We start from the raw sequence: 16805 nt of genomic DNA, 5'->3' as shown, positions 1-16805 counted from the left end.
CGAACAACCCTTTCACAGGGGTCGCCTAAGACCATCAGAAAACACATATATAATTACATATTGTTTGTGTGATTAATCACTATGCTTTAATTATGTTCATTTTGTAACAATGAAATTGGGGGTCATCACAACATGAGGAACTGTATTAAAGGGTCGCGGCATTAGGAACGTTGAGAACCACTGCTATAAAGGATATTACGGTGACAACTGAGGAAACTGGAATATGGACTACTGATTAGATAATAGTATTATATCAATATTAATTTATTGATTTTGAACTTTGTACTGTGGTTATGTTAAAAAATATCATTCTTCTTAGGAAAGGAGGCTGATATCTGCAGTAAAGGATATACAGAAATTCTTTTTTCTTTTTTAATATATTTTATTGATTTTTACAGAGAGGAAAGGAGAGGGACAGAGAGTTAGAAACATCGATGAGAGAGAAACATTGATTAGCTGCCTCCTGCACACCCCCTACTGGGGATGTGCCCGCAACCAAGTAATATGCCCTTGACTGGAATCGAACCTGGGACACCTCAGTCTGCAGGCTGACGCTCTATCCACTGAGCCAAACCAGTCATGGCTATACAGAAATTCTTTATACTATTCTTGCAATTTTTCTTTAAGTTTGAAATTATATCAAAATAAAAAATTCCTATAAAAATTAATAGCCTATATTCACTAGATGAGGTTCCAAATCTGTTCTAAACTGTGTTCTGTGTTTAGTACATGCATGAATCTCTATATAGTTCATATCCTCATAATAAGAACATACTAGAAGGAACATGGTTTTAGTTGAATTCAAGCAGCCTTCATTGAGATTGTTATGAAAATCCTAATATGAGAGAGACCAGGGATAGGATTATATTTCTAAGTCATAGTTGGAAACTGACATCTGGTGGCAGAAAGGCAAAGAAACTGTAATGTAACCACAAGTGCTACCTCACGGTGCAGAACACAAACATGGAGTCACACACAAATAGGTTAGAAGCCTGAAAGACCTGGGCAAACACCTCCTCTGTCTTCCTGCCCCAAAGACTTTTCTAGTCTGAGCAGGGATAGGACTCCAGATTTTCCACATCAGCATCTGCTCTACGAGTGTAGGACTCTACTAGTTTTAGAGGCCTTAGATAACTAAGGCCAATCTGGAGCAGAACCAAAATAACACCTGTCCTACCTCGATCCTCAGGGTAGTGCCAGAAGCTTGGCTTATGGACCAGGTGGAAATAATTTAGAACTCTGTGTTTCTCAGTAGGTGTGCTATTGCCAGTTTGGATGGGAAAATTCTTAGTTCTGGGGACTATCTTACCTTATGAGCCATCTCCAACGGCTCGCCACCTTTGATTAGTATGCCATTTTGAGCGCCTACTCCTGTACCCACCATCACAGCAGTTGGAGTCGCCAGACCCAGTGAACATGGACATGCAATGCACAGAACTGTGATAGAGGCTTGGAAAGCAAAGCGTATTATTGTTTCTGTTCGGGAGATACTTCTGTTGTAGCCCTTTAGAAGAAAGGCATGAATTTTGGTTACTGATTTAGAGCTATACAAAACAAAGTTTAACTCTACTGAAATAAAATCTCAATTTTGAAGTCATACATAATCCTACTTAGCTACCAACTTGTATGTTTTAGTTACTATTAAGAAAAACTTAAAAAAAATTTATGAATAAAAGAAATTGTGACATAACTGATAAAGAAGTCACAGTCCCAAATCAAGATTTCAATTTTACTAACTTATAGTTACAAACTATGGAGTGAATATAAGGAACATAAAAGTCAGCTTTTTTGCCTCATATTAACAGTAAGTATTTTTATTAGGGACTTTCGAAAATAGCTACAAACATAGGACCTAATTCTCAACAAATTTGATCATAATAAAAAGGAATTCTGAATCTCTGTATACTGAGACCTACCTTCCACACTCCTCTCTGAAGACAATGAAAAAAAAAATCACTCCGCATGCAAAGGGAGCTTAATTACATTTCAATAAAATTCTTTTGGATATAACTGTGAACTGAGTATATCTGGTAGTATAGCTCTTTTTAAAAAAATATATGTTTTTGTTGATTTGAAAGAGAGAGGGAAAGGGGAGAGGGGAAAACGGAAAGGGGAGAGGGGAGAAGGGAGAGGGGAGAGGGAGAAACATCAATCAGCTGCCTCCTGCCCAATGACTTTAACCAACTGAGCCACACCGGCCAGGGTTATTTATTTAATTTGTTTAATTAATTTATTTGTTAATTCTCACCCAAGAATTTCTTTTAGAGAGAGTGGAAGGGTGGGAGAGAGAGGGTGAGCGAGACATCGATGTGAAAGAGACACATAGATTGGTTGCCTCTTGCACATGCCCCCACTGGGGTTGGAGATTGAACCTGAAACCCAGGTACATGCCCCTGACCGGGAATTGAACTTGTGACCCTTTGGTGCATGGGCTGACACTCTAACCACTGAGAACCACCAGCCAGGGCAGTATAACTCTTAATGACATTGAATATTTGCTTGTGTGGGTAAATATGATTGACTATACTAGGAAAAATCTCCTAAGATCCCCTGAACTCATGATACACATTCCAAAATACCTCCCAGCAATTCTCTTCAATGTTTACTTAACCAATATGAATCAGTTAAAGAACTTTTTTTATTATACTAATGACCATGCTATGGAATAGGTACACAGTTGTTATGATTCTACTTGTTCTTTAATTGAAGGGCCAAACAGTATAAACACTACAGATAGTCCTCGGGTTACGTTGGACTCGACGTACATCATTTCGTGGTTATGTCACCATCTCCCATTTATTTATAAAAAAAAAAAAAAGTTCCGTCATTTCGACGTATGTACATATGTGCTTTATGTTTTTTATTATGTATTTTCCACAAGTAAAGGTCAGGAATTGTTATCTTTCTTTTAATTTTAATTTTTATTTTTTTTTTACTGTTTCACTTCATTGCTGCTGTATATGTGCTCCATGTGAGTGACGTAGGTGCTTATGTAGGTGGGTTCCGACTTATGGCGAAAATCACATTATGTCGCACTGTATAGGAACGGATCTCCCACATAACCCAAGGACTTACTGTATACAGAACAGCATTTTTTAAAATAAAGAAACACCACAAAATAAGACTTTCTTAGCAATAATGGTTTTACAGTGCTAGTTTCTTATTAAGTTCTCAAATACTTAAACTAAGTGTTCAGCTATACAGTAGCAGAGTTGGAAGGGACTTTCATAACATCTAATCTTATGTTTTCATATATGTCATATGTGCATGTTTTAACCTACATTAATTCCAATCCTGCAACTTAGGTATTATCATCACTATATTACAGATGACAAACCAAGGCTAAGAGAAGTGACTTAAAGGTTATATCTCTAAAATGAAGCATAATCCAGGTCTACTTTATCACTTTATGACATAATACCTTAGAGACTATCATAGAACTAGGGAGAAGCAGGCACTAATATTATCTTTTAAAATATTTTTAATTGATTTTAGAGGAAGTGAGAGAGAGAGAAACATTGATGTGAGAGAGAAACATCCAATGGGGATCTAATATGCAACCTGGGTGTGTGCCCTGACCAGGAATTGAACCTGTGACCTTTTGATACGGGACAATGTCCAACCAACTCAGCCACACTGGCCAGGGCCCAATATTATCTTATATTTATAAAGCATTTAATAAAGCACTGTTTCTAATATATAATCTTATTTAACTTTTACAAGTTATGCAGGATGGATTAAAATCTCACTTTATAGATGAGGAAAATGAAGCTCATCAAGAAATTACATTGACCTAAGATCAAACAGATGGCATGTGGCAGAGCTGAGATCCCAATGTTTTCCTCAATATATCTATAGTCCTTTGTGATAGCAAAATAATGCTGGAAATGAAACTAGGTATAAAATGTAAAAGTTCACTGCCTGCTTTGGGAAAATCACATGTAATAATGAAAAAAATCTTTCTAAAAGGAAATCTTTTATATTTACAGAAGTGCAAATGTTATTCTTATCACCCTCCCACTCCAGTCCCTTAAAGATACTAGTAATTATTAAGGTTATTTTCCAATTAATTACTTATGCAAAAAATTCACAAACTGTTTTACAAATGGTAAAGAACTGTTATATGTCACACTTACAGCAAAGTAGGTTTCCACAACTTGAAAATTCAGAAATCCAATTATAATCCAAACCAAGAGGGTAACAATGGAAATAGTAACAATAAAAGGAACAAAGTAGCCACTGAGTTTGTCTGCAAATTGCTGGATAGGAGCCTAGGATTTAATAATAATAGTAATAATAATGGCATATATATAAATCAAAGTCTCCTTTTTATAATAAATAGAGCACAAACAGAGCTTTTTAAATAAGTTCCTTATTAATGCAATTAGAATTAATTAAAGGAAAATATGAAAACTAAATAAAGATTTATACTGAGTGAGCTTTAAATAAAATACTTTCTGTTTCTCGTAGGGAGTTACCTTTGACGTTTGTGCCTCCTCCACAAGTTTTACAATTTGAGAAAGGGTTGTGTCTGCTCCAACATGGGTTGCACGGATAAGTAGTGACCCATTCTGGTTAATGGAACCAGCAATCACTGTACTGCCAGATTTCTTAGCCACAGGCATTGCCTCCCCTGTATAAGGAGTAAAGATAGATTTAGGGAGTATAAGTAAGCACTATCTTGAAATATACCATTATTTGTTAATTGTCAAAAAATATCTAGAAAGAAAATTCTTACTTCATGAAATAGAATCTGGACAAATGCCCAGGTGAAAGTTGCTCTATCTCCTTATGTCAGTTCTGGGTCAAACCTAGACATACTGTCTTAAACTGGAAAAACCTAATATGCTAGCTCTTGTTGGAAGATCCTTTTGGAACTCTATGCTAGTCTTAGATCATTTTATTCTCAGCCTATTCCCAAGGAACATTTAGACATGTGGGAGGGAGTTCTTGTAATAACTGCTGGTGGGTGATGGGATGCTGCTACTCTAATTTAATGGGCCAGGGTCAAGAATACTAAGTGTACTACAATGTGCAAGTGAGTCCCCCAGAACTAAGAATTGTCCCATTCACACCTACTAAGAAAGAGAGTCCTAAATTATTTCCACCTGGTCCATAAGCAGAGCTTCTCCTGTCACTCTCCTAAGGGTTATGCTGGTACTGCTTCAAATTGGCCTCAGTTATCTAAAACTACTCTCTTAGAGCAGACGCTGATGTGGGAAACCTGGAGTCCTATCCCTGCTCAGACTAGACTAGAACAATCTTTAGGGCAGGAAGACAAAATAGGTATTTGGTCAGGTAAATTTGCCAAAGTCTTACTGGGCTCCACAGGAGAATTAGATAATTTCCTGTGGTTATATATTCTAATAATTAAAATTTTTTAGTGAAAAGAGCCTTCACTTAGCATAACTAAAACCACAAAGTAAATCTGCAGAAATTGACTTAATACAGTCTTTAAAAAATGTTTGATTTTTTTTTTTTCTAGAGAGCGAGAGAGAGAAAAGGAGAGGAAAGAGAAACATTGATCCTACTGGGGATCGAGCCCACAACTGGAGTATGTGCCCTGATCCAGCATCGAACCAGCAACCTTTTGGTGCATGAGACGACGCCCAACCAACTGAGCCACACCAGGTAGGACAATTTAATACCGTCTTAAAATAACTCATTCTCTTTGCTCATTATTTACTCATTCCAATTTCTATAAAAAGCTCTTCACCTTTCATGCCTATTTTTCATTAACATTTTGGATTCACTTCATTTTCATGACTCTCTGAAGAACATACCTGTGATGAGGGACTCATCTACCATAGAATGTCCTTCAATAACACGACCATCCACTGGAAATTTGCCTCCTGGAACCACTTTAATGATATCTCCACGTTGCACAAGTTCCACATCCACTTGTTCTTCACTGGATATGAGTTAAAATAAAAAGCATTATGATAATATGCCTCTCATGCTGATTTTCCCATGCAAGCTCTTCAGTTCACATCAAACTATGGCTCCATAATTGTTACCAATGGAGGCTAGAATCAACATTTAAGCTAGGAACTACAATGTCAGTCCTGTTAACTGGTAAGGAACAGCTCAATTTCTGGTACAAAGTAGGCACTCTAAATATTTATTGAATAGTCATTGATCGAATAAATGAAAACCTTAAAAAATAATGTAATGGATTTTATTTAACTAAAGAATGTATTTATTGTATAAATTTGTCTAAAGAATTTTATGAGTATACAAATGAGAAATACAAAAGAGTGAAATCTAGTCAAGCCTTTAGCTCTAACTTCTCGTTTACAGGAAACACAGGAGTTAGAAAACAAGTTAAATGACACCACACAGAAGCAAAGACAAATCCAAACTGGGATATTATACAGGACAACTGATGGATGTTTCTTTAACAGGTTAATTGTATGGAGAGGGAGAAGGGGGGAGGAAGAAAGGAGTGTAAAAAGAAGGATGAGTTGTTCTAGATCAGTGGTTCTCAACCTTCCTAATGCCGTGACCCTTAATACAGTTCCTCGTGTTGTGGTGACCCCCAACCATAAAATTATTTTCGTTGCTACTTCATAACTGTAATTTTGCTACTGTTATGAATCATAATGTAAATATCTGATATGCAGGATGTATTTTCATTGTTACAAATTGAACATAATTAAAACAAAGTGATTAATCACAAAGACAATATGTAATTATATATGTGTTTTCCGATGGTCTTAGGCAACCTCTGTGAAAGGGTCATTCAACCCCCAAAGGGATCGCAACCCACAGGTTGAGAACCGCTGTTCTAGATTAAAAGAATCATGCAGTCAAATGTAATGACCCATGGACCTTGCTTGAATTCCATTTCAAACACTGAAACTTAACACATTTCGCCCTAACCGGTTTAGCTCAGTGGATAGAGCGTCGGCCTGCGGAATCAAGGTCCCAGGTTCGATTCCAGTCAAGGGCATGTACCTTGGTTGCGGGCACATCCCCAGTGGGGAGTGTGCAGGAGGCGGCTGAACAATGTTTCTCTCTCATCGATGTTTCTAACTCTATCCCTCTCCCTTCCTCTCTGTAAAAAATCAATAAAATATATTTTAAAAAAAACATTTCAGAACAACAGGAGAAATGTGAATATAGACTGCATATTAGATGATATTAAGGAGTTTTTGTTCATTTTGTTAGATGCAAAACAATGTTACAGTTATAAATGTGAATAATTGTTAAGTCTGGGAGATGGATTATGTACATTCATTATACTCTACTCTCCACTTCTGTATATATTTGATATTTTCATAAGGAGGTAAAAATGAAAAGTGGGAAGAATAACGATAAATACCTCAAGAGGATATTATCAGAGTCAATAGTTACAATAGTTGCTTCTGTAGCTTGTAGTGAAATTAGCTTGGCAAGAGCCTCTGATGTTTTGCCCTATAAATTAAGAAAACAATCAACAATGCTATGGAAGAAAAAGCCCAGGTCTTACCTAAAATAAAGATATAATCTTTAATATTTACCCACAAGACAGCTTTAGGAATATTAATTAGTTCAAGTCAGAAAATATTTTACTTCAAAAATATGGAGTGCACAAAATATAAAATGTATAATTAGCTATAATTTATAAGTAAATAATGTAAATTAATAAGAAAAACATCAGGAACCCAATAGGTACACAAGCAAAGGACATGAATAGGCAATTCATTTAAGAAGAAATATAAGCCCTGGCCAGGTAACTCAGTTGGTTAGAGCACTGTCCCACTACACCGAGGTTTTGGGTTCAATCTCCAGAAAAGGCACATGTGAGAAACAACCAGTGGGTACATAACTGGGTGGAACAACAACAAATCAATGCTTCTCTCTCTCTAATAAATCAATTAAATTTTTTAAAGAAGAAATATAATATCTGATGTGTGGGAAAATGTTTATCCCTTCTATTAATGCAATAAATGCAAACTAAAGCAACTCTATTTCAACTTGTAGCATAAACTACAGAAGCATTATGTCTTTTAACCATATGCTTTGTAATTTATCCTAAAGCACTAAAATTCAATAGAAATGACATTAGACATGAATATGTTTAATGCAAGGTTATCTAAAATTAAAAGGTGGAGCCCGGCCAGCATGGCTCAGTGGTTGAGCATCAACCTATGAACCAAGAGGTTATGGTTTGATTCCTGGTCAGGGCACAGGCTCAGGTTGCAGGCTCAATCCCTAGTGTGGGGTGTGTAGGAGGCAGCCAGTCAATGACTCTCATCATTGATATTTCTATATTTCTCTCCCTCTCCCTTCCTCTATGAAATCAATAAAAAAATATTTTTTAAAAATTGGAAACCATCTAATTGAGAAGAAAACCAGAATGGTTTAGTAAATCATAGCATGTTGGTTGGATATAATATTATTCAGAAATGCCAAATACGTGTCTGGACTACAAAAATGGGGAAAAAACTATATAGTGTTAAGGGTACAAAGTGGTATGTAATGTTAACTTTGCCACTCTGGAAAATATAAACATATGTGGAACAGAATTATAAAGTGATTTCCATTATAAAGTGATATTATGGGTAAATTTTTTTCCATCATTATTTTAAGTCCTGTGGTCACATCAATTTTTCGTGATATAAATAAAAAAATAAGTACTTCTTAAATGCCTCTCTCTTAAAATAAACATGGATGTACTCTACAGTATTAATTCCATAAATTTGGTAAATCTTCTAAAGGAATACTTAAAATATTGCCAAACACACACACTTATTTCAGTAAATGATTACATAAATCAATTTCTATTTCTAATAACTTGTGTAGAAAATATTATGGTCATTTAGCTACCCAAGATTTTAACTGTCACCTTTTCTGACTTTACCTTTGCTATATGTTCCAGCCACCGGCCTAATGCAATAAACACAAACAGCATAGGAGGTGTGTCAAAGAAAGTAATAGGGTTCACTTTGGCTCTTTCATACATTGCGACCAGAAGAATAACCAAAGAGTAGGCGAATGCAATGGTGGTGGCCAGCACAATCAATACGTCCATATTTGCAGTTTTATGCTTCAGTGCTTTGTAGGCATGAATGTAGAAATACCAGCCTCCGAAAAACTGTAATATAGAAACAATAATCATTGCTTTTTAAAAAAAATACTGAAATTCACATATAAACCTCAATAGCTAAGATACAGTATCAATGTTAACTTCCTTTGGCTTTTATCTAATCCATAAACACTAAAGAGAGTTTTTAAGTTGAAACAATAGTTTGCATTTTAGCAGATATGTGTGCATAAAAATTCAAATTGGTGTACAAGCCCTTGGTAGCTGTCCTCCATGGTCCAATGGATATTCCATAATATAAACTCAGATGGTTCTTAGAATTTTCTTTTTGATCCCAGCAAAAACAAGAACTAGGAAAAGAATTACACTCTTTTGACAAGGATTTTTCTATAGAAAACTCATCTCTCCTTTCCAAAATTAAACCTAAGTGGTATACCTAAGCTATTAGATCTGCTGGCTGGTTTTTTGGTAAACATAACCAAAAAGCTTATTTTTCATTAGTATGGAGAAACACACTAAAATTTTTCAAAAATCATTATTGCCTTTTACAAGGATCAGAAAAAGGAATGTATTTATTAGATGGAAGTGTTCCACAGTAAAAGTTTATCTCAAAAGAAGAAGTGAAAACATACAAAAAGTAATGAATTTAAGTGCTGGGGAAAAGCAATATAACTAATAATATAATAATTATTATAAGTATTTTATTTTAGATAACAAACTAATAAATAAAATAAAATATATTTAATATCATTAATATAAATATAATTAATTTTAAAATATTAAATATATAAACAAAATGTATTTTTTTAATTATAAGAGAAATTTTACTTAGAAAGTTACAGAGGTAGAAGAAGTGAGCCAGCTGGGCTACACAGGCTCAGGATATCTTATTGTTATAATAATTTAAAATATAAATTTATATACAATAGCAGATATGAATACAAACTAAACTCTTATTATCTGCTTTGTCACTAAACAGTATCCTTAGGGGTTATGCAGAATTTATTATTTACTTTAACCACTCAGTTTAAGATTATTTTTATAAAGCATCCAGCATAAAATGATAGGCTTCTGGCTAACATCTGCTTTCCAACTGAAAATAGCCTTGCTTGCCACATTTTATTATTATAATTATTATTTTAATCCTCATTTCCAGAGGATATTTTTTCCATTGATTTCTAGAGAGAGTGAAAGGGAGGGAAAAGAGAGATGAAAGGAAGGGAGGAGGGGGAGAGAGAGAAAAATAAATTACATGAGAGACACATCGATTGGTTGCCTCCCACTAGTACCCTGACTGGGGCTGGGGATTGAACCTGCAACCGAGGTATGTGCCCTTGACTGGGAATCGAACCCACAACCCTTTGGTCCACAGGCTGACACTCTAACTACTGAGCAAACCAGCCAGGGTTGCCTGCCACATTTTAGCTAATTTTCATTATTAACAAATATACTTGCTAACATTTCACTTGCCTGTACAGGTACACACAATAAAAAAGATAGCAAATTCATAATGGACAATCCTGGCAGAATCTGGCGCTCCAGGAACATAGAAGTATGAACGTTGACCATTTCTTCTTGACTCATGTTCTGATTATGATGAAGAGTTGCAAGGTGGTGGTCCATAACCATCATATATATCATTAGTCCCATTACAGGTATACAGAAAAAGAGGCTCAGAAGGAAGGACCGTCTCCATCTTATGTAGAAAAGAAAAATTCTTTTAGTAAGTAGCTAGAGTTTAAAGATTCTATGTAGTATAGGTAAATACAAGTTGAGACCAATCCACTCAGAATAAGGATGATATTGTAAAAACTGACATGCTCAGAGGACATTAAATTTGTAACAAAGAATCACAATCTGTTTTTCACTGACACTCCAAAAGTACTTACTGTCTTATTTCTCGTTTATGGTCTAGATGGCTTGCTGACCGATCCTTCTTGACCAAAGAAGCTTCAAAACCTAAGCTCTGAAGGAAATTCATGAGAAAACAATTATTTCATCGAATGTATAAATATTAAATAAAGAAATCCTAAACCATAGTATTATCATTAAGAACAATTCAGCCGAAACCGGTTTGGCTCAGTGGATAGAGCGTCGGCCTGCGAACTGAGAGGTCCCAGGTTCGATTCCGGTCAAGGGCATGTACCTGGGTTGCGGGCACATCCCCAGTAGGAGATGTGCAGGAGGCAGCTGATCGATGTTTCTCTCTCATCGATGTTTCTAACTCTCTATCTCTCTCCCTTTCTCTCTGTAAAAAATCAATAAAATATATTAAAAAAAAAGAACAATTCAATTCAATTATTGAGTGCCAAGTTACTGTAGGGGAATATAAAAATGGAGATGTGATTCCTTTCTTAATTACCTTTGTTTATAAACTTTCGTCAAAGAAATGAGTACCTCCTCAATTCTTATTAGTGTCTATCCTACTGTTCTCAAACTAATGATTTCACTCAAGTGCAGCTGTCCTTAGTAGAGGTTGTTTTGTTAGTGTCCATCATTTTTTAAATTTTCCCATTTAAACATCATTTTTATTTTTCAAGTACAGTTGAGATACATAACTTATTAAGCAATCATCAGGATAAATCTGGCACCCTTTTGACAGCACACACAGTTATTAGAATATTATTGACTCTGTTACCTATGCTGTACTTTACATCCCCATGACACCAAAAAAGCCTTAACAAATTCAAGAAGATTGAAATCTTATAAAGCATCTTCTTGGATCACAATGGCATGAAACTATACATCAACTACAATAAAAAAAACCTCAAAGAATTCAGACATATGGAGGCTGAAGAGCATGTAATTAGCAATGAATGGGTTAACAATGAGGTCAACGAAGAAATAAATAATTTCCTGGAAACAAATGAAAATGAACAATAACAACCCCAAATCTATTGAACACAGCAAAAGCAGTCCTGAGGAGGAAGTTCATAGTATTACAGGCATGCCTTAAGAAATAAGAAAAGCCTGGCCGATGTGACTCAGTGGTTGAGCATATTACCTCTTTATTATATAGGACTAGAGGCCCGATGCACGAAGATATGTGCAAGAATGGGCCTTCCTTCCCCTGGCTGCCAGCACCGCCTTCGCTCCGGCCCAGAGCCACCTTTCTGCTTTCACTCCAATCTGGAGCAGCCTTTCCACCTTCCCATGCTGCCCTGAGGCCCAGAGTGGACGGGGGCAGTGTGGACCACCTGCATGGTCGCCATGGCAATGACGCAAGCATCCCACCCAACCCCCTGGCTGCTTGGTACCTGCATGCATGCGAGCTGCCCACAGGCTCGCCATCTTTGTCGGGTTAATTTGCATACTCACTCCTGACTGGCTGTGGGACATGGCGAATGTATGGTGAATTTACATATTTGTCTATTATTAGTGTAGATACTTGCCTAGCCTGTCTGTGTGGCTTAGTGGTTGAGGGTGGACCTATGAACCAGGAGGTCGTGGTTCAATTACTGGTCAGGGCACATGCTCAGGTTGCAGGCTCCATCTCCAGTAGGGGTCGTGCAGGAGGCCGATCAATGATTCTCTCTCATCACTGATATTTCTCTTTCTCTCCCTCTCCCTCTCTCTCCCCTCTTCTCTAAAAATCAATAAAAATATATTTTAAATAAAAGACACAAGAAAAAGCTAAAATAAAAAAATCTAACCCTACTACTAAAAGAATTAGAAAGAGAACAAGAAAAGCCCAGAGCCGTGGTCGGCAAACTGCGGCTCATGAGCCACATGTGGCTCTTTGGCCCCTTGAGTGTGGCTCTTCCTAAGCCTTAGGAGTACCCTAATTAAGTTAATAACAATGTACCTACCTGTATAGTTTAAGTTTAAAAAATTTGGCTCTCAAAAGAAATGTCAATTGTTGTACTGTTGATATTTGGCTCTGTTGACTAATGAGTTTGCCAACCACTAGCCCAGAGTACTCAGCTGGTGTTGCTCAGTTGTTTGAGCATTGTCCCAATACCAGTAGGTCACTGGTTTGATTCTCATTCAGGACATGTGCCTGGGTTGAGAGCTCAAACCCCAGTAGGGAGCATGTGGGAGGCAGCTGATTGACTTGTCTCTCTCATCGATGTTTTTTACTCTTCCTTGCCCTTCCTCTTTCTGAAGTCAATTAAAAACATGTTGTAAAAAAAGATTATATTCATTAAATTAAAAATGTAAATGAATTAATTTTTTAAAAAGTAAAGCCCAGGTGTTCCTGTCCCCAGCGCTCCCTATTCTTCTGCAATCCCCACGCCATGTGCGCTGCTCAGCTGGCGGTGGCCCCTCGAGCAGCTGCGGCCCTGCTCCGTGCACGGTCCGTGCACACGTTCTCTGCACACCCACGGCCTGCAGGTGCCGGGAGCCGGTCCATCCTTGCTGTTTCAAGGGACCTGGCATATATAGCATACGGTTCTTAATATGTTTGCTCACCTTCTTGGCGCTGTGTTTTAACCAAGGTCACCTCTCCGAGAAAGGTTGAATCCCCAGGTAGGGATTTTCCCCTGAAGTTAGGGAGGGGATGAAACTCCTTAACTAAGTGCCAGGCGGGTAGTTAATCAATTTAACTACAAACAATCATGCTTAAGCTACATAATCTTTACTCCCTGGAATGGAGATAAGAAATGCCCTAACCTTTGTAATAGAAATTGACAGGATTAGAATCAACTGGTATAAATACAGATGCAACAAGACAACAACAGACAGAATTCAGAACACAGAACCTACACAGAACGTTCTCTAGAGACAGAAGAACTTCGCTGGAGAGAACATGGCAAAAGATCCTGGACTGAACCTGACTACAGAAATTGGCAAGAGAACCTGACTAGAACCTGGGGACTGAACCTGGCTGGAGAACCTGGACAGAACCTGGCTGGAGAACCTAGCGAGGGAACATGGCCACAGAACCTGGCTGGAGATCCAAAGCAGAACCTCTCTGGAGATCCAGACCAGAACTTGGCTGGAGATCCTGGCTGGAGATCCTGGCTAGGCTGCTGATCAACTGAACACTGTCTCCGTGTCCTTCCTTCTTCGCCGACTCCGTCTACGCCTTTGGGAACCCCTGGACTTGCTGGGGTTGGTGCTGCTCATTGAAACCTGGCCTCGCTCTGAGGCACGAGGATCCGTGACTACACCCAAGTGAACGCGCTGCAGCAGAGCCTTGTGCCGCGGGGCCTGGTGGTGCTCGGCTTCTCCTGCAACCAGTTCGGGCATCAGGAGAATGCCAAGAACAAAGAGATCCTAATTCCCTCAAGTATGTCATGGAACTACAAATTCATGGTGGCGGGTTCGAGCCCAACTTCACACTCTTCAAGAAGTGCGACGTGAACGGTGCAGGAGCACCCCCTCTTCGTCTTCCTGTGCCAGGCTCTGCTCGCACCCAGTGACGACGCCACTGCGCTCATGACAGACCCCAAGTTCATCACCTGGTCTCCCGTGTGCCGCAACAACGTGTCCTGGAACTTTGAGAAGTTCCTGATGGGCCCGGATGGCATACCTGTGCGCAGATACAGCCACCGCTTTCCGACCATTGACATCGAGCCTGACATAGAAGCCCTGCTGGCCAAGGCTCCCAGCAGTGCCTAGGGCACCCCTACTCACCCACCCAGCCCTCTGGGGGGTTTATCCATGAAGGTGTTGCCTCTAAACCTACGTAGAGGAATGCCTGATGTCCAGCTAAATCTCCCCACATGGGCCCTGGTCCTGTCCATCCCAGTCTCCCCCTCCCACACCATGGCTTTTCACAATAAACTGTCCAGTGCCAGCTGAAAAGGGAAAGGGAAAAGGAAAGGGAAAGGGAAAGGAAAGAGAAAGGAAGAAAGGAAAAGAAAGAAAAGAAAAAAGAAAAGTCCAGAGTAATTAGAAGAAAGGAAATAATCAAGGTCAGAGTAGAAATAGAGACTAAAAAAATAAAAATACAAAAGATCAATGAAACCAATAGCTGGTTCTTTAAAAGATAAACAAGACTGATGAAACTTTACCCATACTTATCAAGAAACAAAGAGAGAGGACACACATAAATAAATAAATAATGAGTGTGGGACATGCAGGGAGCAGCCAATCAATGATTCTCTCTCATCACTGATGTTTCTATCCCTCTCCCTTCCTCTCTGAAATCAATAAAAATATACTTTTAAAAAAGGGTTTGGTCGTTTAAATTTCTTACTTTAACTTAAAAATACATCTTTTGCTTTGACCTAACAAACAATAAAGTGTCTAGCAGCATGCTTCATTTCCTTCATGATTAACATAAATTTTATTCATAGCAAACTGTATTTCACTTCCATTTTCTAAACATTTTTAATATTCCTTGTGTTTCCACTTTAAGTCGGCTCTGGATTTATAGTGTCAGTATGCCTTTGCCTACCACTTCCTGAAAAATACCATTAAAAAGGCAGACAAATTTACATTAAATTTTGAGCCAGATGTTATCTAGCATAACCAAATGTGTCAGATTTTTTTCATTATCTCTGTCTGATACAAACAGAAGCAACTCAAAGATGTGTTGAATAAACAGTCAAGAACACAGAAATTGACACTTACTTCAATTGTATGGATGATATCTCTGGGACCAATAATTTCTGGATCATATTTAACATGTGCTTTGTTGGTTGCCAAGGCCACAGAGCAGTAGAAAATACCTCTGTGCTTTGTGAGGGTAGACTCTATTTTATGTACACAGGAGGCACACGTCATTCCTCTCACCTATTAAACACAAAAACGTTGTTATTCAGAAATATAATTTTCCTCCATTAAACATGAGTTACTTTAAAATAACTTTTGTAACATGGGATTAACACACAAGATCTTTCTGCACTATTAATATCCTTTAGATATGACCATTAGAACATTTTTAGAACACTTTTTATATCACATTGAACAAGGATAAGGTTGAGCTGCAACAGGTTACACAGAAGAGGATCTCATTAAAAGTCTCTTTCTTCCTGTCACTACTCATTGTACAAAATTTGACAAATCATTGTTTCTTGTATTCAATGTCTTGCTTCCCTCTAGATATTTCTTCATCCTGCTAAATTATATAACCTTTAGTATTACTTTTAGTGACGGTTAATGGATGACAACGTGTTCTACATTTGTCTAAAATATTTTTGCCCTATGTGTTTAGTGAGTTTATATATAGTTCAGTTGGATATTAAATTCTAAAGTCATGAGGCAGGAATTTTGGGATGACTGTGTAAGGAGCTCATCAATTCCTTTCCCCTAAAAAGCGATGGTAAAACTGGGGAAACATTCAAAAAAACTATTAAAAGTGATGCTGGAAAGATTGGACAGAAACATGAAAAAAAAAAAAAAGAAACTAGACCACCTTCTCACAAAATATAGAAGAATAAACTCAAAATGGTTTAAAAAGTTAAATGTAAGAGTCAAAACCATAAAATTCCTAGAAGAAAACATAGACAGTAAAATTTCTGATTTTCTCTTAGCAATATTTTTTCTGATATATTTCCTCGGGCAAGGGAAACAAAAGAAAAAGTAAACGAATGGGACTATGTCAAACTAAATAGATTTTGCACAGCAAAGAAAACCATCAATGAAATGAAAGGACAACCCACAGAATATTACATCTGATAAGGGGTTAATATCTAAAATTTATAAAGAGCTCATACAGCTCTACACCAAAAAAATACCAAAAACAATCCAATAAAAAAATGAGCAGAGGACCTGAATAGACACTTTTCCAAAGAGGACATACAGATGACCAATAGGGATATGAAAAAATGCTCAATGTCACCAACTGTCAGAGAAATGCAAATTAAAACCACAATGAGATATTACC

The 16805-nt window shown here is 37.4% G+C and overlaps 1 protein-coding gene and 1 pseudogene across 2 annotated transcripts in view; one reads left to right on the top strand and one right to left on the bottom strand.

The window, feature by feature from the left end:
- ATP7A (ATPase copper transporting alpha) overlaps positions 1 to 16805 on the bottom strand; it is a 178562-nt gene that overhangs the window by 34495 nt on the left and 127262 nt on the right. For both annotated transcript variants that reach the window (XM_059678592.1, XM_059678593.1), the window contains exons 7-15: positions 15551 to 15712; positions 10918 to 10994; positions 10499 to 10724; positions 8846 to 9079; positions 7325 to 7416; positions 5784 to 5911; positions 4479 to 4633; positions 4137 to 4271; positions 1310 to 1504 (exon numbers count right to left, since the gene is read on the bottom strand). In XM_059678592.1, coding sequence (XP_059534575.1) covers positions 1310 to 1504; positions 4137 to 4271; positions 4479 to 4633; positions 5784 to 5911; positions 7325 to 7416; positions 8846 to 9079; positions 10499 to 10724; positions 10918 to 10994; positions 15551 to 15712 — 1404 coding nt within the window. The remainder of the gene's footprint in view (positions 1 to 1309; positions 1505 to 4136; positions 4272 to 4478; positions 4634 to 5783; positions 5912 to 7324; positions 7417 to 8845; positions 9080 to 10498; positions 10725 to 10917; positions 10995 to 15550; positions 15713 to 16805) is intronic.
- LOC132224635 (glutathione peroxidase 1-like) lies at positions 14102 to 14593 on the top strand (annotated as a pseudogene).

Source organism: Myotis daubentonii, chromosome X (assembly GCF_963259705.1).
Source record: "Myotis daubentonii chromosome X, mMyoDau2.1, whole genome shotgun sequence".
Classification (NCBI taxonomy): domain Eukaryota; kingdom Metazoa; phylum Chordata; class Mammalia; order Chiroptera; family Vespertilionidae; genus Myotis; species Myotis daubentonii.
Note: the sequence above shows the minus strand (reverse complement) of the source record. Positions and strands in the feature narration are given on the sequence as shown.